Source organism: Panulirus ornatus, chromosome 68 (genome assembly GCF_036320965.1).
Source record: "Panulirus ornatus isolate Po-2019 chromosome 68, ASM3632096v1, whole genome shotgun sequence".
NCBI lineage: Eukaryota > Metazoa > Arthropoda > Malacostraca > Decapoda > Palinuridae > Panulirus > Panulirus ornatus.
Genome location: NC_092291.1, coordinates 9,579,197 through 9,606,371, shown reverse-complemented (window position 1 = coordinate 9,606,371; position 27,175 = coordinate 9,579,197). Strand labels below are relative to the sequence as shown.

The 27,175-nt window shown below is 46.0% G+C and overlaps 1 protein-coding gene and 1 long non-coding RNA gene across 3 annotated transcripts in view; one reads left to right on the top strand and one right to left on the bottom strand.

Moving 5' to 3' along the window:
* Positions 1 to 27,175, top strand: part of LOC139747390 (uncharacterized) — a 114,401-nt gene that overhangs the window by 78,099 nt on the left and 9,127 nt on the right. The window lies entirely within an intron of this gene.
* On the bottom strand, positions 12,544 to 26,400 carry LOC139747408 (uncharacterized). Its single transcript, XM_071659739.1, has 5 exons — positions 26,276 to 26,400; positions 24,223 to 24,383; positions 20,741 to 20,866; positions 18,757 to 18,915; positions 12,544 to 15,244 (listed from the first exon to the last, which is right to left on the bottom strand). Exons 1-5 carry the CDS (start codon positions 26,398 to 26,400, stop codon positions 13,059 to 13,061), a joined length of 2,757 nt encoding a protein of 918 aa, XP_071515840.1. The 3' UTR covers positions 12,544 to 13,058.

Here is a 27,175-nt window from a genome sequence, read left to right as displayed (position 1 = left end):
TCCTCCTCCTCCTCCTCCTCCTCACCCTCCTCCTGCGGGTATAGCCTCTCTCTCTCAGCCTCCCTGACCCGCCCGTCCGTGCCTCACTCTGGAGTTCCCTCCAGCGTAACAGATGCCATCATAACGCTCATGTAAATGTCTTACACCTGCTGGCACTCGACGTGGTGTCGGGGGTCCTGGGTGCACAGGGGCGGCGCGCCCGCCCCGCCCCACCTTCTTCCATGGCACGGCCACACGCCGCCCCTCCCCCCACGCCTGCTGCATCACCCTCGTCAGGAGAGAGAGAGAGAGAGAGAGAGAGAGAGAGAGAGAGAGAGAGAGAGAGAGAGAGAGAGAGAGACAGACAGACAGACAGACAGACAGACAGCCGGATAGAATGTCAGATCATTCAACGCCTTCTTAACGAACTTTCCCTCGTCTTCTCAATAATCGAATTTTCCTCCAATATTTCCCCCCCCCCTCCTCCCTCCTCCCCTCCCCCACTCCCTCGTCCGCCATTATTCCCCTCATGCCTCTCCATACAACATCCATTCCCCGAGTGCCATCTCCTCTCGTCCATCCTCTGTATCGCAACCTCTCCAGCTCTGCGTCTGTGTTCGTCTGTGTGTGTGTGTCTCTCTCTCTAGTGTTATTACCTTTTCCTATTGTGAGGTAGGGAGGGAGGGTCGGGAGAGTTCTACACTCGTGAGGGCCCCATCTCTTGGCCGACATTACTATATCATACAACACTTTCATACGTCTTTGTGTTGTCCCACATTCACTTTGTCCCATCCATTCCTCCATCATTCCTGTACAGTAACAACACCTCCTTATATTGTCTGTAGCAACTGTGACATAATGCCCTCTGGATTATCTGTCTTGGCATCTTTCGAGGAACCGTCCACTGTCATCAGCATCATCATCAGATGTGTTTACATAACGTCAGGGTCGTGATCAAGTCAAACCTCCTCCCTCCCCCTTACTCTTCTCTCTTCCATCTCCAGCTCTTTCCCTTCAAAGCATATGTCTTAATTCAGGTCCCATCTTAAGCTGTCTTCGCCTGGACCTTCTCTATTTAGCTCCCTGTGCTTCTGTCGGTGCGGTGACCGAACTCACGATGCACAGTTTAGCTTTGGTTTTCTGTCGGATGTGAACCGCTGGCTGGATACGTCTTGATCCTTGTACTGGAATGCTGTTGTATCATTAGCCAGCAGACACAGTTGGTCTCCTTAACTCTCCTCCTAGAGTGGGACTCCGGTGACTGGTGAGGGACGATGTCCAATCCCTAGTCCCTGTCACACACAGATCCCTGTCACTTATTCAAGATAATATTGTTATCTAGGACTTCTTTCACTGTGTGTGTGTGTGTGTGTGTGTGTGTGTGTGTGTGTGTGTGTGTGTGTAATCAACCACTTCCCCAGTCTGTGAACGTAAAATCATCCACAAAACTCACGAAGCCTCGTCTCCAAAAATGAACAGTTAGGTTTTATATGTAAATCGTTAAACAGAATACGTATAAGCTCCTCCCTGTCCCCCTCCCCATTAGGGAGGTTGGAAGCCGCTTGCCTGGATCACCATGGAAAAGATGGCAAATGGAAAAGAGGATCTGGTGTAAGAGGAGACAGCGGGTCTAGCGCTGAATGGAGGGAGCGGAGGCGTAATTCCTTCCCTCAAGCAGTTTTTCCACTAAATGACAAGCGTCCACATGATAGAGGGAGGTGATCCTCCATACTACCTGCCGGCCGGTCAGATAGAAGGAGGGAGGTGAGGGGATTACTACAAGAAGGAGGGAGGGAGGGAGAGGGAGGAAAAAAATCCCCCTGAGGATGGAATGGTCCGGCTTAAGGTCCCAAGAGGGTCTGAGGTGAACAACAGAATGTCCCTCTTTGGAATATGTCTCTCTTGACCCAGAAATAACATTATATATATATATATATATATATATATATATATATATATATATATATATATATATATATATATATATATATATATATATATATATATATGTGTGTGTGTGTGTGTGTGTAAGTAATAGCAATACTATTGTTACACCGTTTGTTGATTGCGTGGGGTTTGATCTCTAAGGAAGGAGGGCATATCGGTGAACACCTTTGTTTAAAGTGCGTGTGTACGTCTTCCACGCACTCTTACCTGTTGCAGTGCGTGTGAACGTCTCCCACGCAATCCACTGCACCTCTACGATCACTGAAGCCGTTATGTGTCACTGGAAATATCAACAGTGAACAGGTGAACAATGTTTGACCAGAACACTAACCACACGACGCAATATATATTAATCGCAAACATTTTTCTCAGTAAAGTAATTGTTTTTATATAAATAGATTTCATATCGTTGCAAATGGAAAAGGGATTACGTTCCTAAATATTTATATTAAACAGACACAAAAATAGAAAAAAATAAGGCTTAAAAGAATGATAAATAACTGTCTTCACAGATATTCTTATATACAAACTCAAAATAGGTTTAACATCGTGGTAACGTAAAACTAAATCAGTTTTTTTACGTTTTAACTTTTTAATGATATTAAATGTAATTATATATTCAGAAAGAGGAAAGTTTTAAGTAACAAGTAGACTCAAGAAGGAGGAAGGAACAGAAACAGAGGTTCATAAAAGAAGAGATGGAAAATAGCGAGGAAATAAAAGGAAAGAAAACGAGAGACAAATGATATCTATAATATCTATTTTGATAGATATTATGCGGTAGACAACTGAGAGTGTTTAGATAGAGTAAGATATAGCTAGATGATAACAAGATAAGGATAGATAAGGATACGATGAAGCAAGATGATAGCACGATAGAGATAGATAAGGATAAAATAAAACAAGATGATAGCAAGATAGAGGTATGTAAGGGTAAGATAAAGTAAGATAGTGAGATAAAGATAGCTTTGGGTGAAATAGAGCAAGATAAGGGAACCACTTAGAGCAATACATGAACAAAACAGGACAAAATAGAAGATAAGATAGAACAGAATGTAACTGGGGAGAGACAAGAGCATGAGAAATAAAGCAACTTGTGAACAAAACACAACACGAGTAGAACAATGACATAGCAATATTAGAAAAAGATTAAGCAATATAAGAACAAAGACAGAACAAGAACAAAGACAACAAAATAAGAACAAGGACAGAGCAAGATAATAACTAAGAAAGAGTGAGAGCAGGAAGAGAAGACAGAGCAAGATAAGAACAAAGACAGGGCGAGACTATAACAAAGGGAGAGCAAGATCGGGGCCAACAGGAGGAGGAGGAGCAAGATCGGGGCCAGCAGGAGGAGGAGGAGGAGCAAGATCGGGGCCAGCAGGAGGTGGAGGAGCAAGATTGGGGCCAGCAGGAGGAAGAGGAGCAAGATCGGGGCCAGCAGGAGGAGGAGGAGCAAGATCGGGGCCAGCAGGAGGTGGAGGAGCAAGATCGGGGCCAGCAGCAGCAGCAGGAGCAAGATCGGGGCCAGCAGGAGGAGGAGGAGGAGCAAGATCGGGGCCAGCAGGAGGTGGAGGAGCAAGATTGGGGCCAGCAGGAGGAGGAGGAGCAAGATCGGGGCCAGCAGGAGGAGGAGGAGCAAGATCGGGGCCAGCAGGAGGTGGAGGAGCAAGATCGGGGCCAGCAGCAGCAGCAGGAGCAAGATCGGGGCCAGGAGGACGAGGAGGAGGAGGAGGAGCAAGATGGGGCCAGCGTTGCCAGAAAATCTTAAGGAGGAGGGAACCATCGGAGCTTTGCCACCCCCGTTGCTGACACCACCTCAGCATATCTCCCTCCCTCCCTCTCTCCCTACTACTACTGGCTCCGTGTGTGTGTGTGTGGGGGGGAGGGGGGTGTCTCTCCCTCAGGATAGTTCGGATCATGTCATATACTCTCTCTCTCTCTCTCTCTCTCTCTCTCTCTCTCTCTCTCTCTCTCTCTGATGGAGCCCCGTTGGGGGTTGCCGGTGTGATACATTGAGTAAACTTCGCCAGCCGAGCCGTGGATGGATGTTGGTGGCCTTCGACAACCTCACCCCCAACCCACCTCCCAGTCGTCGGCCGTGCGTGGGCTGGATGTACGAGTGTAAGGGGAGGGGAGATGTGGAAGCGGTCGTGATTAAAGCTCTCTCTCTCTCTCTCTCTCTCTCTCTCTCTCTCTCTCTCTCTCTCTCTCTCTCTCTCTCTCTCTCTCTCTGGTTAGTGTGGGAGGGGAAACTGGTCATTGACACAGCCGAGTCGTGGTTCAGGGTCACACCATGACACAGCCCCCACCACCACCATCCAAAGTACTTACTTTGCTGAACTCGCAAATATAATTTCCTGATCGGACAAGCAGCTTTGGCTGGGACCAGAACATCTGTGTTTCTGATGCTGTGTTACTAGTGCTGTTTCTGATGCTGTGTTACTAGTGCTGTTTCTGATGCTGTGTTACTAGTGCTGTTTCTGTTGCTGTGTTACTAGTGCTGTTTCTGTTGCTGTGTTACTAGTGCTGTTTCTGTTGCTGTTACCTTATACCGCTGCATCTTTCTTGCAGGAACTTTTACTTTTTTGTTCTTGTTTGACAAAAGTTTTTCTTTGCCAACTTTGGTCAAAGTCTTTTTTTTCTTTTTCCTTCTTAATAACCTTAATCTCAATGCAGTCTATATATTTCTTTATTATCATGTCATAAACCCATATTTCTTATGGTATCTTTCCTTCGTACGTGTCATCAGATCTGTCGTTCTGGTGGGGGGGTCTTTCCTTCGTACGTGTCATCAGATGTGTCGTTCTGGTGGGGGGGTCTTTCCTTCGTACGTGTCATCAGATCTGTCGTTCTGGTGGAGGGGTCTTTCCTTCGTACGTGTCATCAGATCTGTCGTTTTGGTGGGGGGGGGGGGGGGTATTTCCTTCGTACGTGTCATCAGATGTGTCGTTCTGGCGAGGTCTTCTTTCCTTCTGCAGGTCTTGGGTCTGTGGCGTCCTCCCGCCAGCAGAAGGAGGAACCTCCTCTCGTCATGTACCCAGGTAAAGACTTTTCTCCTGTCAGTTTTTAACCCTACCGAGTCTTCCCTGGGAAGGCTTCCCTCACGACCCCGCGAGCATACCTCTTACGCACGGATATACCTAAGTATATTCATAGGATATACCTAAGTATATTCATAGGATATACCTAAGTATATTCATAGGACGAGAGTATGGAAAGACGTATTGGTGTATTATGGGGAGGGAGTTCGACTCTCGTGGGGGCCCCATTTTCTGAACTTTACTGCATGTATACATGTGTGCGTGTACGTGTCCCCATTTTCTGAACTTCGATACATGGATACATGGTTAAATGCAGATGCCCAATTTTTTGAAATTCATGACATGTATACCTGTTTGAATACACATGCTCCGTTTTCTGAACTTTACATGTATAGATGCGTAAATGCGGATGTACGTGTTGGCGTAGTAGTAGTATACATGTATGCGTACATATGTATTTGGGAGGACGGGTGGGGGGGGATATGTTTCAGCAGTGTTCGTGTTCAGTCTTTACGCATCGCGTTGGAGGGGCTTACCGTAGATGAACTCCTTGATGTTCGTAAATTTCTCAAAAATTTCATGTAAGAAAAATATAATCAGGAAATCATATATGGTACTAATACATTATATTTCAACTCGTGTTAACGATGTTTGCCAACATGTTCTTCAAACATCCTTGATATTTCCCCCCAAAAAAACTATAATTTTAAGGCCCTTTTGAAGAAGAGATCATCATTGTGTGAATTCAAGACCCACTTGGGTTCCAAAATTATCTCGGAAATAGAATTCAGAGCCGACGTTAAGATCGCTTCCCCGTTGTCTTATGCCATGCCCCGAGCGCCAGTAATTAGGACAAGACGCATTAATTAGTATCTGCAGGACAAAAGACCCTTGCCTCTCCCCCAAGGGAGGCTTCAAGCATGTATTCACTACATGAAATATCTGATAAAATAGCAAGAATGGAGATTTGACAAATGGTTTAAGGAGTGGCTTTCTTGCCTTACGGCCAGAAGCGGGAAAACGGAATTTTTATTGTCGATCTCCAGGTTTTTTTTTTTAAAGTCTCTCCTGAGAGATTCGTCTTGTATTAGATTTTAATAGAATGAGATTTTTTTCTCATCTATTTCCGTGTTTAAATCAGAATCAAATAACTTGGACGTTTGTCACCGATGGATTACTTGATATTCAAGGAAGAAATTAAGCTTAAGACTGAAGAAGATATCAAGTCAGGAGTAGTGATGTGAATACGATGATAAACTGAAGCTGACTTTGTAGTAGTAGTAGCAGATGTAGCGCCAGTAGTAAGAGAAAAGTAGCAGCATCCTCAAATCAACGGTTTGCTGCAAATATGATTAAAGTAACAGATTTAACACTAACGGTAAGAACAGTAAGCATCAGCGATACTTTACTCGTGTCTACATGAAACGTTAAAGTTCTTAAGAAATAGCAAACATTTCTTCGTCATTGAACAGCGTGTGTGATGATGCAAAAGGAAATACCGAACATTAAGTATATATTCAAACCAATATATATATATATATATATATATATATATATATATATATATATATATATATATATATATATATATATATATATATATGTGTGTGTGTGTGTGTGTGTGTGTGTGTGTATGAAGAGTGGAGCGACATTTGTCAGGTGGTTTCTGTTTACAAACAGAGCTCACTCCGGGGCTGCCGCTAGATGGCAGGTCGGGAGGCGTCACCTCGCGGGAAACACTTAAATTAGAATGCAAATCAAGTTTGATAATTCATTTAGATAATTAGTTTACGAGGTAATAGGAGAGAAATAAGCTATTAATATTCTAGAGAGCGGAGAGGAGAATGATAAACAGATTGCCAAAACCTACAACGATAATTACTTATATTGTCTGCTTCATTTGGGCTGAAAACACATAAAGTTTCGTAAGTAGCAACACGTCTAAGTGTGTTAGTTATAGAAAGTATAGTACTTTAAACACACATAGAAGGAACTTGATGCAGGATATATATATATATATATATATATATATATATATATATATATATATATATATATATATATATCCCTGGGGATAGGGGAGAAAGAATGCTTCCCACGTATTCCCTGCGTGTCGTAGAAGGCGACTAAAAGGGGAGGGAGCGGGTGGCTGGAAATCCTCCCCTCTCGTTTTTTTTTAATTTTCCAAAAGAAGGAACAGAGAAGGGGGCCAGGTGAGGATTTTCCCTCTAAGGCCCAGTCCTCTGTTCTTAACGCTACCTCGCAAATGCGGGAAATGGCGAATCGTATGAAAAAAAAAAAAAAAAAAATATATATATATATATATATATATATATATATATATATATATATATATATATATATATATATATATATATATATATGAGCTAATGGTCGGGCTAGACATTATTTTGCTGGCTTGATTATTTCTACTTTCGCTTTATTACTGGATTTATCGATTTTACCGTAACATTTCTTTTTATCAAAAATCGAAAATTAAAGCAAAACGTCTCAAAAGATTATTTATACCCATCGCCATCATGAATTCTTGTCAGTGTGCTGGTTCATAGCGGTCATACCAGCCAGTCTTACCTAACCTCATACCCAGGGAGCCAACCTTACCTAACCCTACACCCAGGCAGCCAGCCTTACCTAACCCCACACCCAGGCAGCCAACCTGACCCAACCCCACACCCAGTCGGCCAACCTTGCCCAACCCCACACCCAGGCAGCCAACCTTACCTAAACCTGCCTCCCAGGCAGCTCCGGCGTCACTCAGGGGTAGCGCAAGGAATATATACATTTTCGAGAATAAGCCACTCGGCAATATAACGTATAACGCACCGGTGCCGACTACTCTGCAAAATATCGTCCGAGAAAAATATTAAAACTCAATCAGTCATAAAGAATGGATGGCGAGACGTAAACCTGTAAGGAAATTTAGATTTATAGGAATGACGAAGATTATATTTTGAATCGCGAAGAACTATAAACACAAAGTATCATAAACGGTATAGAAAGTTTAGGATGAAATTCATTTTTGATAGCCACCATTATCACATGATGCTAAGTGAGAAATTCTATGTTACTTCATAATTTGAATCAATTTGAATGATTTCTCGAAATTAGTCTCACACTGTTTAAGTTTTAATCTTACTTTCCATCGTAAAATATCAAGACCCTATTTTACTAGCGACTTTGGTAAACGGATTTCGGTTTTGATCAAAGTAAACAACGAGGAAAAGTGATTTAGGGAAGACCTTAGGATCTTGTGAAGGTGCTGTTGATGTAGTACTTTCACACCCGTAAATATTATGAATTAGAATTTGACTTGTTGATTCACCAAAGCGAAGCGTAGCCATGACACCGGGGAGCCTCGCGACGTCTTCACCAACTCCATAAACTTGGGTCGTCCGGCTGGCTATATATCACACAACGTGTCGTCCTCACTGGCATACACCAATCTTCCAGATTACTGGTGATCAGTATCCCGCCATTTTTCAGTTGAGTCAGGCTGTGTCCCACCGCGCCCATAGGTCCTTACATCTCCTCCTCCGTGAGGGTAAGTGCAGTTGGACACTCAAGATATTAACATGGCATTCTTCTTGACTTCACCAATATTCTCGTAATTGAAGGTTTCATGACTGCAGTAAATGACGTCCTTGAGGAGGTACTTGCGATTTTGTCTTGGGACGATCGTAAAATAAGCTCATTTCTACGCTGATCGTCAAATAAGCGCATTCCCTTCACACATATACGTGTTTGTTGGCGAGGGGTACATTGGGAACGCCATCATGGCTGCCTCCGATTCCGTCAACAATCTTTTCTGTTTACCTCATGTTCGCCCTCGAATTTCATCAGTTTAAACCCATAGAGATTATAAAAGTATTTTTAACACATTTTCTCAGTTTAGTGTCATGGTGAACTACACATTATTCAAAATTAAACCTTAGCTAAATTCATTAGGAGTCGTGTATTCATTAAAAGATCCGAACACATTCAACATCGTCACCAGAAGAGCTAGGGGATTTTTTTTTTCCCCCACATGGTGGAAACCGCACTTGTAAAATATTAAGTCTTATAATGACTTGTCCTTCCTGGGTGGAAAACAGGGATATTTTCCCTCCCCAGACATGAAGATGTAAGTCCCTGCCTGAAATAATGTCGGCGTTAATGAAAGACATTAAAAAAAAAAATAAAGCACAGAATTGCATTCCCTCTGAATAATATATTTAGCTTGGAATGCTGGGAAGAATAAAGAAACTAATAATAAGTTTCCAAGAATAGCCCAGCAATGTGGAAATAGTGATATCCGAGACTATCATGAGAGAGGCTTGAAGGGAGGTGGGTGGACTTCATCTGATGAGAGATGGTCGTACAGACAAAACACGTCGCCATTTTCATTAACTTTCGGTAAGAGGAATTTCATGCGCTCTCTCTCTCTCTCTCTCTCTCTCTCTCTCTCTCTCTCTCTCTCTCTCTCTCTCTCTCTCTCTCTCTCTCTCTCTCTCTCTCTCCACTTATGTATTATGTAAATATATGTATTCAGCATGTAATGATACATATCATCGACCATGTCTGGCAAATGCATATATAATGAATGTGTTGTATTTTTTTTATATCTTAACGAAAATTACGAAAAGTAATCAAAATGCGAGTCTATTAAGTTCCTCCAATAGAAAACGGGATTGTTTTAAAAGTTTGAGACCTTTTTTTTTTTTGGAAAACGCGAGTTTAAAGTTGGATTCAAGTTTGATCAGTATTGTGCAAAAACGGTAATACCATCCTTATCTTTTGAATTGGTATATATTGAAATGTTAAAGGATGTTTGTAATATATATATATATATATATATATATATATATATATATATATATATATATATATATATATATATATATATATACATATATATATACATCACTTTTCGCACAACGGAGCTAGTCTGGGAATTCATTTTGCTTGACATTAGAGTAAAGTTAGGTTGGGTTGTACTAATATTTGTGTAGTAGATTGGCTTGGTAATCCTTCGTTAGGCGATCTGCTGCAGCGCCGACTTCCAGTGTAGTTAAATAATTCATGTCTTGTGCAAGCGGTTAGTAGGGAGGATTCGCTGATGAATACACTTGTATTTGGCGAGTGATTATACGCTTGTTAGTGCATTACCCAATTACTAAGATTAGGTAACTGTTGCATGTTTATTCGTATTGTATTGTTTATTCTTATTTTCTCACCGTGATAATGTTGGGCGATCGTGTTTCATCGCATCTCCTTGCTAGGTCTTACCTCGCTTACCATACCGACCTCACGATGTGGTGATACCCCTCACCACTATCCCTCACTCTTTCCCTCCCTCCCTCAACCTCACCTTCATCTTGTATTGTTGTCCTTCGTGTTAACATGCCATCATAACCCTCAGAATGGCGCCTCTCCACCCAACCACTTAGAGAGAGGGACTTCACTCCGACCAACCCAGGAGGGGCATTATCTTAATCTGTGCAGTTGGGCGATTCCTCCACACACACCCACACACACACACACACACACACACACACACACACACACACACGATATTTATGATCATTCTTTCCTCCACGATTCCCGGACTCTGATAAGGAAAACGGTATAGCCAGATACAGAAGACGGGTGTGTTACACCCACAACTTCGCGCTTACGAATTTACCCACTCGTCATTTATCTACATTCGAGGGACATCGTAAGACCAGCTGCTTTAGATTTCGAAACGGCGTTCGTCCACGACTGATTTCGTCTCATGCCGTACCAGGAGGGACCCCCCCCCCATACATTAGCCCCTGGATGCATTATTCGTGATGGAGGAACCTAAGGGGGAAGGGGTGGGGGGATGGACCACAGTAAGGTTGCGCGCGCACGAACGCGCGACCGAGTTGAGTAAAGGGCTCCGCAATCACAGGAGGATCGAGTACCACAAGCCAGACGAGGATCCCACACCGGTGCTCCGGCCACCAGGACGGGAATCCAGTCCCACATCATTAAAATAAATGGGGCCTTAGCCCTACGCCCGTGCCCCGGGGCTGGCAGGCTGATCCAGAAAATCGTGAGGAAAATCCAGTTTCGAGTTTGTATCAACACGAAGGCTGAAACACGACCTTAGAAAATGGGATGCGAGATAATCTGGAGTCACGAGGAAACTATGTTAAGATGGTGTAGCGGTTAGCTTTCCTGACCGTGATGCATTCACCAGGGTCGAGAGCATAGGTTCGAATCCTGGTTACGGCAGTCGGTCCACAGTCAATCCAGCTGTTCATCCACCCTTAGGGGTTGGTCGATGAAATGGGTACCTGACTTAGGCTAGGATATATATATATATATATATATATATATATATATATATATATATATATATATATATATATATATATATATATACATAGCTTTAACGGGATGGCCTTGATTAGGGCCTCACCTGCCCGAGCCGTCTCACCTACCATAAAAATAGAGGAGGATTGTGAAATCACCATCAAACATCCATCACATGTGTCCCAGTAGCTGCTCATGAAGTCACGATTTACACAGTTCACCATCAGGAGCACACTATCAACGTGTCACCATCAACATCCACACAGAGAATCGCCATTTGAAAGTAACCATACCGAGAGAGAGCGACCTCACTATCAAAGTCACCATCTGAAGTCGGTAGACCTGGTCACCATGCGGATAATAACTGACACCTCCCCCATCCCCCCCCCCTAATGAACCACGTGACATATAGTGAACATCTATCACCATCAGAGAGTGAAGACCACCACCTCACGGGGGCTCACCATGACGATAACCTCACTATACCGAGTACCCCCAACCCACCAGACGTGGGTCGTTCCTCCCTCGACGGGAGAGCGTCTAGGGGGAAGCTGGGGGAAGCCTTGGGCTTGGGAGGGAGTGCGACGGGAGGCCAGTGTGAACCCTGATCTCCCTAAAATTCCACCCTCTTTAAGCCCTGACAACTTGGGAGAGGCTGAGGGCCGGCTCGCGCCTCTCCTTAAAGCTGATCATAGACTGGCGAACAAAGGAGTGCCGGGATTTCACACCTATGGACTACAGATGGAGTTGTATGGCCGTCGCTACGACACCGCAGACATCCCTCTACGCCTCCGTCAGGAGCACCAGAGCCCTGGGTATGACGCTAGCAATGCAAAGGGTATACATATACAGCTGTGAATCGTAAGAAAATCCACAGTATGCCCAATAGATCAGAGATTTAATGCCGTAACCAACATTTCTCAAGATATCATTATGTAACTCCACATGTGAAGGGTCACTGACACGTCTGAATGCGGGGTGCGTCCGTCTGCTCCTGCGCCACAGGTACGTAAGCTGCTGTACTCGTCGTTCCGGTACAGTCATGACGTGTGTGTCATCGTCACACGTTGTGTTTGTTGTGTCCACGACGCACGTCGCTCATAGACAAATTCCTTTTACGACGTTTTCGTCAAAAAGAAATAATACATCATATTCAGTAATACATCATATACGTTAATACATCATGTGCAGTGATACATCATATACAATAATACATATACATTAGTAAGGGAATTTTGCACCATCTTCACGACCACTGTAGAGACAGTTCATCTGTACCACATAACAAATAGGCGAAGTCTGTCTTGAACGGTTGACGTATATCAACACATCTAATTCACGGATAAGTTCCTGCTTCCTGATTGGCTCTCGAGGTTCAGCGTCAGTCAGGACGTGGTCTGGTTCGTGGTGTGGGTTTAACCTCTCGAGGACGACGGTACGACCCTTGAGCACGACAGTACGACCCGACCCCCTCCCTCCTGCCATCACACCGGAAGGTCGTACCGTCATGTTCATGGGTTGCACCTTCATGCCCCAGGGGTCGTACCGTCGTGCTCAGAAGGTGAAGTTTAAGGTACAGTTGGACTCGTACCTCAACGGAGGTACGATGGATGTGTGTACTTCGACCTCACCACCAGGGATGCGCACCACCACTTACCATACGTGTATTCTAATGCCACTGGTGCCCATCACGACCATCCCTCGTACGTTTACTACGAGATCGAGGACCTCTCCCTTGCTGAAGAGACCTCACGAGTCCTGAACAGACGACCAGGTGACCAGTGGTTTGCTCTGGTCTTCGTCTGTGTCCTGGAAGACCTCCTCAAGGTAGGGACGCCATGTCACCAAACCGTTGCTTCCTCCTCCAGATTCGAGAGCAAAGCTTGAGCTGGTGCTGGCGTGTCTTGTGTCCTTCTGAAGAATGCTGGCACCAGTGTCTTCGTCCCTGGTCTTACTCTTCTTCAGTTTGTCTCTCAGTATAAACAGTTTTTCATAAGCTTGATCGGGCAGGACGTAGTATGGCCTGCTGGTGACCGTTATGAACGGCTGGCGCCGAGTGACCACTTTATCCAACACCTTCCTGACGATCAGCTGATCTTTGTTTACATCAGCTGGTCTCGGAGGCTTGGCAAGATGGCCGCCCAGGAATGGAGCTCTAGTGATCCAGTTGTAGTCATACCTGAAGGTATCAGGATACCATGTGACCAGATCTCCTACCCTGCCTTCTCTATCCTTATACGGATCCTCGACCACTACGTTCCTCCTCATTCTCGTCTCACCCGTGCCTCTGTCATCGGAGTCTCCTAAATCTACCGTTCTTCCCACGTCTTCATCGGCAGGAACCAGTTGAGGAGACGTGGTAGAACTGTCAATATCTGCTCCCCGGCCGCCCTCCCCCGTCGCCGTCTTGAGCAGCTCCGACACCAAAGAGATGATGAAGGTGTCGGAGGCTTTTGAGTCAGGGACGTGACGCACCACCGCCTCCTTCTTCATGGGGTCACTAAGCGTCAGGGTTGAGGAAGGGATGCGAGATGATAGGGATGAAGGAGGAGGGGCTGGTGGCTCAGATGAGGAGGGAGAGGAGCCGGGAGGTAAAGAGGCGAAAGCAAGGGGTGTCGGTGAAAATGATGAATCAAGATGTAAGGAAGAGGAGGAGGAGGAGGAGGTGGCGGAAGTCTCGCCATCTTCGCTTCCCTCATTATCATCCCTCTCGTCATCCTCTGTAGATAATGATGTGAGATATGGGGACACCGCTAGAGATCCTTCTCCCGAGAACTTGGGAAAGTTTTTGACAGCTGTGGGTTTCTTGTGGAGGGCCTGGGCTGCCGGATCTGAGAGTCTGGCGTTCAGTCTCCCTCGGTCCGGGTTTGGTTCGAGGTAGGAGTCGGTAGCGTCAGACAACAGCAAGTTGCTTTCTACTGGATCCAGTTTGCCAGTGACGTTCCCAGACGTGGATGTCTTGTCCATGAGGCCACCTGTGTTGGTGTTGTCCTCCCCCTCTTCCTTCATCTCAGGACCTGGATGTTTCCTGGTAAAGTTCTGGACATGACTGACATTATTTGAGAGCGATGAGTTATCCCTCAGTCCGCTCATGGTGTTGTTTACTTCTTGAGACTTATTCATCGAGTTGACGGCGGATTCGAACTTCGTCCCATGTTTTGCAGGCTCCGGAGCCCCGCTGACCGCGGGACTATCCTCAGTATTAGCACGGGTTGCTGGGGTGTCCGTGGCTGCCACACGGATGGTATCTATGCTGGACTGGTTCCTTTCTCCTCCTCCAGGTTGAAGACGGCCGGACGAGCGAGGCAGGAGAGATATGATAAAACTGTCACCATAACTCGACCCTTTATATTTCTTGACCTGGGCGGTCTTGGAGGTGACACTAGCCGCGTGTGACCTCCTGCCTGCTTGCCTGGTTGTGGACGTATGTAGTCCTGCCTGGTCGGCGTCAGCGCCCCTCCCTACGATGGTGCCTCCCAGAAGAGCCTCTAAGGAGTTTCCAAATCCCGGCAGCGCCTCCTGCAGCGTCTCCGACACAATGTTGCCGATGGTACTCAGGAAGTTCGTGTCCTCGGATGCCACAACTTCCTCAGCACCAGCTGGATCCCGGGCACTCGGGAACTCGGCACCAGCTGGCTGGCTGACGGCGCCCGTCCCGTTGCCCTGAGGATCAAGTCCCCTCCGTGCGTAGAGCAGCAGAGGGTTCAGGTCACCGCCGGTGTTGTCGTCAGGGAAGACCTGTGACTGCACAGGACCTGAACCGCCACGCACGGGACCTGAGACAGGACCTGGACTGGTGGCCAGGGCGTGACCCGGACGTAGGAAGAAGGGAGGGAGAGAGGACGTCGCATTGAGGACTTCCAAGCGATCGTACCCGGGGAAGCGGCCATCACCACGCCCAGAAGCTAATGTCCAGAGGAATGGTGACCCTCCACCTGTGAGGAAGATACATCTGAGGCTCATTTCTGTCCCGTAGAAATATGACGGTAGCACGACAGGTGATGACCTGGCGAGACAAGCCATGTTTGTCATCATTCTGGAACGAAACTGAAATGATAAAACCTAACATGTAACCAGACGAGGTGACTGTGCACCACGGCGCTACTCCAGCACACCTACATCTCCCGCCTCACTTACGACATGTAGCCTTACCTACCACTCACCACCACCGGGCTTCGCATCACCTCTCCTCCTCCTTCTCCTCCCTCACCCCTCCCTACACTAACACCCCTCCCCAGCACACAGGTCCTATTTGGGTGACAGATCCCCCTCCACACACACACACACACACACACACACACACACACGAGCGTCCGCTGTGTTCTTGGCTGAGGCCTGTCAGATTGCCCTGGGTAATGCACAAAGCCTGTTCACCTTCCCGTAATGCAACAGCTGATAGACAGTGTCTCTTGGGTCCACAAGTAAACACAGACGTGGTCTGAAATTATATTAGCTGGAAACAACAATATACAGACAGTGTTTTGATTTATATATTCATACATATTCGCCATTTCCCGCGTTAGCTAGGTAGCGTTGAGACCAGAGGACTGAGCCTCAGAGGGGATATCCCCACTTAGCCCCCATTCTCTGTTCCTTGGATGAGGCGATGGCTACGGCAGTTTAGAAAGTTGTGTGAGAGGGTAGAGGTGTCGCCCCGTGCTTGCAGTACGCCCTCGCCCTACTGCACCAACAGGTCATTAATCACCCACACACAGTGATGCACCTGACCCCTCACCTTTTAGACTCGTACCTCCAACCTATCTATCTCGGGGATAGAAAACGTGGACCCTCGTCTCCAGGCGGTGGAGGATGTGATCGCGGCGCCGTGTTCCTGTGTACAAATTTCATGTGGGCCAATTATGTGAGTGTGGCGTGTCAGGTGTCTTCTCCCCCCCCCCCTCCCCCACTCCCCACCCACTGTCATAAGGGGGTTACCACCACCTGTCACCCGTCATGGAGGGGGGGAGGGAGGGGTGTCTGCCCCTTGTCATTCCTTTTTTTAAGTTATTTCTTTTCTCTCTTTTCTTCTTTGAAAAGTTAAAAGTGTTTTCTAACTTGGTGAAGTATATGTCTTAGTCCCTTCAATCAAAAGCCTCTCTCTCTCTCTCTCTCTCTCTCTCTCTCTCCCCACGCGTGTTTGACCCCCTGCCTGTAAAGGTCGCAGACAATGACCTTTAAGGTTGTGTAACTTCGGCTGTCCTAAATAATTTAGGTTGAAATTTAGGTGCGTCCAATGCTCAGCTAGTAGGTAGAAAAATCATCGTAGACGAATGATATATATGACTGGGGTAGAAAAATCATCGTAGACGAATGATATAATTGATATATTGCTGATGTAAGTCGGATCATCGGCAGCTCCTGAACTGGAAGCGAGACCTGTTGAGGCGCGGTCTCCTGCTATGTATGTCTCCCCTGATGATAGCTCTCCCACGCCTTCTGACGATACCTCTCCCACGCCTTCTGACGATACCTCTCCCACGCCTTCTCACGTTACCGCTTCCACGCCCTTTGGTCACAGAGTACACGTGACCCTAGCCTCCTCTTGATGTTATCCGTGGTACAGTGTACCGTCCATTGTACCATAGTGTACCTCACTCTATAGTATGGGAACATCACTGAAATTCACGGTAGTACCATCGCATACCAGCGTACCGTACGTCACTGTAGCGTGGAGTAAGAGCCCAAGTCATTTCTAAGTTTCTGGGCGACATAGATGTGCCACGTCTGTACGCCACCATAGTGATATCTGTGACACACTATGAATTCATAATTACCCCCCCCCCCCACACTGTGGTGACACTGTAACTAACCCCCCTCCTGTACCCTGTACCATACCATACCGCCAGTGTACCCCTCCATATGTCCTGCTAAGATGCTCCTGTACCTTTCCTGCACCACACTGTACCATCCCTACCCCCCTCTGGTACAGACCCGGTACAGACGCGAAGGTTTACAGGTCTGTACCCAAGCGTGTGATGGACCTGGAAGAGAGAGAGAGAGAGAGAGAGAGAGAGAGAGAGAGAGAGAGTGTAGAAGGTCTGGATAATGTAGGTCAGTAATATATGAGTGACAGGCGTTATGAAGCCTCAGCATGAGCAATATCTGTTCAGACAAATGGAGGTAAGACAGTCGGCCCCGAGTCTCAAACATGAACATGGATGACGAAAGTGTCGTCGGAAGAAAACCCAAGATCGAGCCCAGTGGTCGTGAGTGAGGCGAGAACGAGGCGTGAGCGGGAGTGTGGCAGTGGCCGGAAGACAGAGTGTAATTTCAGGTTCGACTTGGTGCTCGGATACAGGTGTATTGCAGGTGAGGGATGAATGATGACAACGCTTTTAAGGGGCGATCCTGTCCTGGTTGGTCGCCTCGAGAGGGAGGGAGTAAGACTACCAAGTGATCTAAATTGATGAGAGAGAAAAGTTGTGGGGGGTGAGGGGATGGGGAGTAATGTTCGTAAAGAGAGTTTAGCTGAAGCGAAGTAGCCCAAATTCTGAAGGTTAAGGTCCAAACAGGTGAATCTTGACGCAAGCCCAAGATTGGAAAAGAATGAAAAAAAAAAAAAGGAATTTGAAAAAAGAAATGATATATATATTCAAATAGGCCGTAATGATGAAGTGGTTGGTTTTTTTGCCTTTCATTTCCAATAATATAAATATGATGGTCTTTGGAATACGTTTTCTGTGGGGCGAAAGAGAGAGAGAGAGAATAACATCTTGTCAGTGTGCCAGGAAGTGGATGAAATCCAGACGGGTTGGGGGAGGGGAGAGGATAGGGGGGGATGGGATAGAATTGGACCTTTGTGAAGACTGGTGTAATCCACGAGAGAGCCTGCACCCTCTGCCGTTGTTGGAACGTCATATGATATTGAAATGTGAGGGGGGGGGGATGGGCATCGTCGTGACTAAACCAGTAAGGACACTTCCCCACACACTCATCATAATTGGGGGGAAATGGGTCATGGAAATCAGATCGGCCTGACACTAGAGAGAGAGAGAGAGAGAGAGAGAGAGACAGAGAGACAGAGAAAGAGAGAGACAGAGAGAGAATCGAATAGATCAGCGCGGGAAGCGAATTCCAAAGAAGTTCAGCGAGAAGAGCCTGTCACCTAACAGTTTTTCGTAAGATTCTGAGATATTTTGAGTAACACAAGAGCGAATTCGCCAGTAAAGTAAAAAGTCGCGAACGAAGATAGAAAATAGAGTAATCTGCCGCAGACGTCATACACTATACGCTATCGTCTGTTTTACCAGATGATACAGACCAAACCTTCGCTTACGTGACATTCCACAGCTTCGCATAGTGTCCACCCCGGGGTTACCTGACTGTGGCTAGACGCTGTGTGCTGGTGGCGTCTGTGTACCACCTGGCGGGGTATGTTTTAAGGTGTGTGTGTGTGTGTGTGTGTGTGTGTGTGTGACCCAGCCATACCTCTGTGGCCCCAACGTACCTTCGCCTGTGCGGCCGAGCGCATCGTGTGTGGGAGAGACGCAAGAACGCTGCTGGTATGTGATCCTGAATCCTCCTGGTCCACGCCTTAAGCTGCTGTGCACTTCCTCCTGCTCACCCGTCTTAAAGTGTAGCACGTACACTCGCCCCGTCACCAGTCCTGGGGAGAGGAGGAGGAGGAGGGGAGAGAGAGAGTGTACACGTTGTTACAAAGGCAGTTGGGTCGTTTTGGAGGCTGTTTGCGTTGGTGGAAGACCCAGCTCAGGAACATGTGTAGAGGCCTTAGAGAAAATACATGTAATGTTAGTACATATTCATATATAAATGTTACTACATACTGAGATGCCTCTCTCTTGATGTGTAGCACTGTACACCGCCAACCCGTTACAAGACCTTGAGGGAGAGTACATATTAGTACATGTCGGACCACCTATGTAGCCTGTGAAGCTGGGGAAAGGGAATGGGGAGAGGTAGTACATATTAGTACAATTAAGTACGCGGCTGTAACATGTTCCACCCCTTCCTGTTACCTGCCGTGTAGGGTAATATCAGCAGCGTACAAACAATGGCCCACAGTTGGGCAGAAGTAGTTACAGGTGGTACAACTACCTAATAGCTCCTGGTAATTAAGTATGGCTAACGTGTGAGAAGTCCCAGACGGTTACAAGGAGAGTTACAGGCCACTGTACTACTGCCTGACACCGGAGTACAGCGATACCCTGCCAGGGGCCACAGTCTGTACCCGAGGGAGTCGCTTTACTCTGTTATGTATTCATGACATGAAATGAACCGTGGAACCAGATATATTACAGCTGGCTCTCTCTCTCTCTCTCTCTCTCTCTCTCTCTCTCTCTCTCTCTCTCTCTCTCTCTCTCTCTCTCTCTCTCTCAGCCTCAAATGGCTGATATTCAACTCTCAGGATTTGCTGGAGTTTCTGTGGTTGTTTATTTTTTCTCTCATTTTCCTCCATTTTTAAATGCGTCGACGACGACCCAAGGTCATGACCTGTGTGACTGGGGAGGAGTGGAGGGGTTAGTGGCCCATGACCCGGCCAGACGAGCCTGGGTGGTGCAAGTAGTTGCTGCTGTGGGTCGTTGATGGTCGTTAGCTGGTACTCCATTACTGCCCTGATCTTGGGAATCACCAGAGAGCGTTTTGTTTTTTGTTTTTTGTTTTTTCCTAATCGCCAAGTGTCAAGTTCCTCGTACAATTCATTACAGTTATTATAGCCGTTAATTCCATGGTAAAGCAGGGTTGCCAAAGTTCGTCATGTTTACAGGCGGAGTCGAACCGAGAACATAATCGGTTTAAAATTAATTTGGAAGTTCGTGCGAACTTTTGCCACCGGCTTAAACAAAACCTATTTCATTGTTTACCAATTTGGACAAAGTTGTGTATGTGTAACTGGATTCCATTGTTGGTTGCCTGTGGACTGACAAAATATGAATAATGCTTTAGTCTTTATATATATATATATATATATATATATATATATATATATATATATATATATATATATATATATATATATATAATAAAAGCAAAGGACCATTACTTTTGAAGGGGTTTTCTACACCTTCAAAGCTGCGCGACATCCAGTAGCAGGGAACTGATGGTCTCTTGGAGTGAGGAGTACCTCAGGGGAGGAGGCTGTACTCTCCTTCGTCAGCAGGCGGTTAGCACAACCTCGCCGCGTAACACAGGTTTTGGGTCATCGTCTACTCCCTCCTGTGGTAGGAAGCTACCATACCCTCCCTCGCCATTGCCCTCCCTCCCTGGCCACTGCACCCTCCCTCGTCCAGTCTCCCACCGTGTATGTGACGTCCAACACACTGCCCTTGCACGGTCCCTCTGCCTCTGGTGTACAGGTCATTGTACACACACTCCCACAGCGCCTCCCGCCTACGCCTGGTCCCGTGCCCCGAGAGAAGGCAGAGTGTGTACGATGTGTATGGGTCGGGCATGTCGGCTTTAAGGTTAACAACCGCCAGAGTCATTAAGGCCGTCGCTGTTACGATAACCACCGATGGAGGACCCTGAACACCTTCCGCAGGAGCTCGGGAATATCGTCAACACCTTCTGCAGGTGTTCAAGAATATCGTCAGCACCTTCTGCAGGTGTTCAAGAATATCGTCAACACCTTCTGCAGGTGTTCAAGCATCCCCCATACACTTTCTGCTGGTGTTCAAGAATATCGTCAACACCTTCTGCAGGTGTTCAAGCATCTCCCATACACTTCCTGCAAGTGTTCAAGAATACCCAGAACAAAGTCTTCAGGTGTTCATAAACATCGTCCACGCCTCCCTCAGGTGTATAAGATAAATCCAACAAAGTTCTGCGTGCGTCCTCACCTCGTATTATACCGCTGAACCTTCACTCTTGGACCGAACTTCAAGGTTATTCATTACCTTGTAAAGTTAAGATAGATAAATGAATAAATGAACCTATGAATAACCTTAAACAATAAACAAGAACTGTCCTAGTCTTTTTATAAAAGTTGAATTTCATATAAATGTAAAGAGACAGGTGTGTAAGAGAAAACGGAGTTATTACCAGTGACTTCAATAAAAAGGGGAAACCAGTCATAGTTTAAAACTAGTTTGAAAGACACAGGAACATACACGTCCGACCTATCTTGGTGCAAATAGGAACAAAGACAATTTAACGATGTTGGGTTTAAGAGCTGTTTTATTGAATAGTTGTGGGAAAACAATTTCGAAATACTGAATAAACGAGAAAAATATTATCGGCCCAAAGTATATATATATATATATATATATATATATATATATATATATATATATATATATATATATATATATATAAATATGACTAATACCGAAACATAGGTGGTGGAGCAGGTACACCGGAGCACGTTTTCTTTCCTTCACCCGTTAAAAAAGAAAACGCAAAAATTCATCTTGACTGCATGAAGCGGGTGTTCCAGATTTCTTATTGGTGGATACGACTTGACGTCCATGGCCATAAATGACCCTTGGAAGGCAAACCCCAGATAACCAACCTTCGTTTTTTTTCGATCAGTTGACGAAAAACGGGTACGGTTTCCTCACACTCCACAGGATCCATCATTTCCCTGCTGCTGCTTGTGGCGCAGCAACCTTGGGGATTGCAGGAATCCCATATAGGGGGGGGGGGTTCTCCTTGGGTTATATAAGTCAAAACAAGTATTATCTCTTTCGATGTTACGTTAAAGTTAACACCCTGCTTGCCGTATTGCGTACAAACATAAGGTTAATTACCGCATTTGAGGTCATTACTCATTACGTCTTCGTGGTGCGTGCTTTTAGTGTCATCATAAAGTATAGTGTTGCTATGCGCCTGTCTTTCCTTTGTGTGAATTTAAATCCTTTTTAACTACGTTTCGTTGGCAGATTATGAGATTTTTGTGAGCATTTAATCCTATTCCCAGATCACTGATGTAGTATTGATGAAAAAGAAAAAAAATTTAGGTTGGAAGAGCAAGCCTTGTGGTACCCCACTTGTCGCAACGTAAGGCTTTCCCGTTTTCTGAGAGCCAAGTCCGTTTTCCGCTACCAATACTCGATTTCTCAGACCGTGTGTTTTAATCTTGCAAAACAATCATAATGTGATACTTTATGTATATATATATATATATATATATATATATATATATATATATATATATATATATATATATATATATATATATATATAGAAAGGTTAGGTAGATGATCAGATGAAAAGGACGGTACTGGGAGATGGGAGAGGTGGAAATGGAAAAGGTACCCAGACGAGGTGATGCCGCTGGCATGCGTAAAGACAACAAAAAAGAAACCCACGTCTCTGTGTGTGTGTGTGTGTGTGTCTGTGTGTGTGTGTGTTTCACATCACCACTGAGGAATCACTGATGAGGAATCTCCCGTGTTTAACCCGAGGCCCGGCCTCTCCTCTGTGACAGCGGGTGTCAGGGAGTGGCAGGGTGTGTCAGGGAGTGGCAGGGTGTGTCAGGAGGGGAGGGTGGCGGTGCGCCTCTCATCTGTATGTTGCTGACGTCACAACCCGAAGGCTTCACGCGAGAATTCAAAGGTCGATATGAAATGTTTCTGAAAATAACTTTTCTTTGACAGATAGTTCTGATGATATATATATATATATATATATATATATATATATATATATATATATATATATATATATATATATATATATATATATAGTCATTCATGAAGCAAAACATCCTTCACTTTTTATCATTTTCTTCGCGCTATATTGAATGCTCTATGTATATTTATATACATATTTATATATATGTATATATTTTCTAATGCCGATCAAAGTGTTATTGTTGTCTGGGTACGCGACCCTGCTCTTTGGCTTGTCTGAAAAGAATTCTTTTTTCATCGTTTCTTTATTTCTTATTTAAAGTGTGTGGACAGATGTGACGTAACAGCAAGTACAAACTGTTTGTTTATCATCTCTAAAAAAATTACCCCAATAGCCAGTCTTATTATGGGGTTAATCCGGTGGATCTCGTGTCGAAGTACGCAGTTTGAGATGCTATATATATATATATATATATATATATATATATATATATATATATATATATATATATATATATATATATATATAAGTTACAGAAAATAGCAGAGATTTCTCTGGGAAATCTTCACTAGTCTTGACTACCAGATCGTTTATAATACGTCGTGAATTATTATTATTATTAGTAGTTTTAGTGGTAGTAGTAATAGTAGTAGTAATAGTAGTAGCAGTAGTAGTAATAGTAGTAGTAGTAGTAATAGTAGTAGTAGTAGTAGTACAATAACATCGGTTCAGACTGGCCGGCATTATAGCCTGGGTCTATATACAAGACGTAGTAACTGTATCACGTAACGAGAACAGAGCACTCCACCTTCCTTCCTCCTCCTCCTCCTTCGCTCTGGACCCTCGAACTCCCGCGCCACACTGAACCCGCGCACACACTGGTCCGCTGTGTGTAGAAAAGATGCTGCTTCCACATTACACGCGTGTGACCACGACATATACATACGTATCTGTATAGAAAATGGCTTACCTTAAAGAGATGGAGTCTTATTTATCATGCATCTTGGCTTCACTTGCAAGAATGAGGAAACACCAGCCACCCACCCTTGTGTCCCCCGTGGGGGAAGACGCCACAGGTGAGGGACATGGGACGGGACACGACACCAGGGGAGCCTTGGGGCCTGACAACGCCCACTGAGGAGGTCTACAACCCACGGGAGTTGTGTGTGTGTGTGTGTGTGTGTGTGTGTGTGTGTGTGTGTGTGTGTGTGTGTGTGTCTTATCACGCGCATGGTGCATGTCTGCTGTATGTATCCGTGTTTGGTTGATGAGTGTGTGTGTGTGTGTGTGTGTGTGTGTGTGTGTGTGTGTGTGTGTCTACGTGTGCATGCGCCATGTGTGTACATTTATGTCGACATATATCACATCACCACATACATACCTGTCAGGTGCCTGTTGGAGGCGTCGTCGTTGATGTAGGAGAACTTGCCCCCGCAGAGGCGTAGCCCAGCCCCAGGGGCGTCCCCCAGCCCTCCGCCTGCGCTCAGCAGACCTGGCAGGAAGAGGTAGTCCCTCGCGCATGACCTTGACCCCACGCCTGACCTGCGCGAGGACACAACAGAGAACAAGCGGTTGATACATTGGATTATCGTAATGGATGTCATAACTTGAGATGGAGGACGATTTTCTTTTCTTTATCCCTTATGGACGTAAAGATAACGATCGTTAGCTGAAACGCCACACGGAGGGGGCAATGGCCATCATCCGACACGCTAGGAAGAGAGGTTGACCTCCGTTGACCTCACACAGGGGTCACGGCCATAGAGCTACAAGACCTTAATGCTGTCTTGACCCTTTCTTCCTCTGAGAGAGTCAGCCATTTGGCACTATCACCCACCTTGGGTTGCAGATAGTGTTAACCCCCACCCACACACACACACACACACACACACACACACACACACACACAAGGGTGACGAACGCTGTACGTAGTTAGAACTGCACGGACTTGTAGTTAATTACCTGAATGAACGTAAATAATTAACCTAACCATCAAGACGAAGGTCGTAACATTATGGGGGTAATTATCTGAGGAAATTATAAGTAATTATAGGCATTTACGGAACGCTTTATGATTGGTTATAGTTTTATCGCCTCTATATAAAGACAGTGTTCAACCGAGTCAGTAAGGGTGATTATCGTAGGAAATTAGCCTCTACAAAGGACGTATTTTTTTTTCCCCTTTGGTAAGCCTTCGTTGTTGCCACCCGCTTGCGATGTCTTCCTGTCGTATCTTATGGTCATCTCACGGTCGTCTGATATCGCTTGTTATCATTACCCAAGAATTGGTTATAATCGTAGGTCATTATAGGAAAGTTTGAGATTGAGTGATTGGTTTTCCTTAATATTAGCAGAGAGTCAGGTCATGAATGTAGACGGGTTGTTGGGGTCAGGTCACGTGTCTGGCCGGGTTGTTGGGGTCAGGTCATGTGTATGGACGGGTTGTTGCAGGTCAGGTCACGTGTATGGACGGGTTGTTGAAGGTCAGGTCACGAGTATGGACGGGTTGTTGAAGGTCAGGTCACGTGTATGGCCGGGTTGTTGGGGTCAGATCATGTGTATGGACGGTTTGTTGCAGGTCAGGTCACGTATATGGACGGTTGTTGAAGGTCAGGTCACGTGTATGGCCGGGTTGTTGGTGGTCAGGTCATTGGCAGCATGAGCTTCAGATGTTCAGCACTGCGATGCCACGTCTTCCGAGGAGCTTGCTGGCGGATGACACCCCCATCCTGAAGGGTAGAGAGAGGAAAGTATGGAGAACGGTGGGGGGCAGAGGAAGGACGACGGGGTCACGTGGGGAGTAGACACATGTGAGGAAGGCTGGGGAGTAGGTGAGGTGCGCGTGTGGAAACACATGTGAGGAAGGCTGGGGAGGAGGTGAGGTGCGCGTGTGGAAACACATGTGAGGAAGGCTGGGGAGGAGGTGAGGTGCGCGTGTGGAAACACATGTGAGGAAGGCTGGGGAGGAGGTGAGGTGCGCGTGTGGAAACACATGTGAGGAAGGCTGGGGAGGAGGTGAGGTGCGCGTGTGGAAACACATGTGAGGAAGGCTGGGGAGGAGGTGAGGTGCGCGTGTGGAAACACACGGTACGGGGAGCTACTGGAAGTGAGGAGGCAAAACAAATGGGGAAGCTGGTCCCTGAGAACGACAGGGAGATGCGAGGATGATGAGGGAAGAAAGGGAGGAGATGAGAGGTGGTAATGAGAGAGATGGCGCAATGTGAGAGACAAGACTGATGGAGACGCACCTTAGGAGACAGACTGAAATATTAAACCATTAATTACTTTACAGATAATAGGCTGGAGTGGAGGAGATGCAGATTGAAATTTAATTGGATTCTGGCCCTGGAGAGTTGTGTTAAACCTGCAGTGTGGTGAGGGACTTCGTCTTGAAGACTGGTGGGTGATAGACACAGGTGTAAGTTATGTATTACTGAAGGTATTGACTGCCTACTGGAAACTGGTCCCTGGAAAGGTGTTCAGACTGGAAGTGGAGTAACTGGTGACCTCCTTTGTTGAAGTCAGTGTCGGCAGACTTGCTGATGTGTGTTGGAGACATGGCAGAAGACCAGCGTCTGATTCCTATAAAGGCTTGGCGGCAAATTCCTGGAAATCGTGGTCGCCTGTTCCATGAAGGTCGGGTGTCAAGGTCCTGGAAGGCCGGGTATTCAGTTCCAGGAAGGCCAGGTATGAAGTCCCTTGAAGGTCGGATATCAAGGTTCTGGAAGGCCGGATGTCCACTTACAGGAAGGCCGGATGTCCACTTACAGGAAGGCCGGATATCAGGTCCCTTGAAGATTGGGTGTCCAGCCCCTGGAGGACTGGGTAGTACGTCCCTGGAAGACCGGGTGTACCATCCCTGGAAGACCTGGTATCAGCTTCCTGGAACACTGGGCGTCATATCCCTGGATGACTGGACGGGGATGCCTCAGAGGAGGTAACCAGAGGGACTGGGCGCCTCACCTGCACATTTCCTCCCAGTGATTGATCGATGCCTCGTGTTTTGAGGCGACCAAGTGATTAGGTATTGACTTGTTCAAGATGAGTTGTAGGTCGAGAGGCTGAGACGATTCCTGGTGTTGATGGCCTGCATAGCCACCGCTGCCCTTAGACGCAACACAAGTGCATGACCAGGACATAGAGGAACCCACACAAGGACACAGGTTAAAGAACCGAATCAAAATAAAGGGAAAAGGGATTGTGAAAGAAAGACATTGTCCCCAAGTATTGGGTAAAAGTGGAGATTACGAAGACACACGTAAACACTGAAAGACAAGAGAATGGAGAGATGCGCAGAAAATAATTCAACAAAAGATTTAACATACGTCAGCAGA

What these genes read in the sequence shown, in the direction of transcription:
- LOC139747408 (XM_071659739.1), bottom strand. Translation starts at nt 26,400, where the DNA reads ATGTCTCCAACACACATCAGCAAGTCTGCCGACACTGACTTCAACAAA. An exon ending in GTAGGCAGTCAATACCTTCA is followed by an intron (nt 24,384 to 26,275) that starts GTAATACATAAC and finishes GTCCTCGCGCAG; the next exon opens with GTCAGGCGTGGGGTCAAGGT. An exon ending in CTCCAACAGGCACCTGACAG is followed by an intron (nt 20,867 to 24,222) that starts GTATGTATGTGG and finishes GAACACCTGCAG; the next exon opens with AAGGTGCTGACGATATTCTT.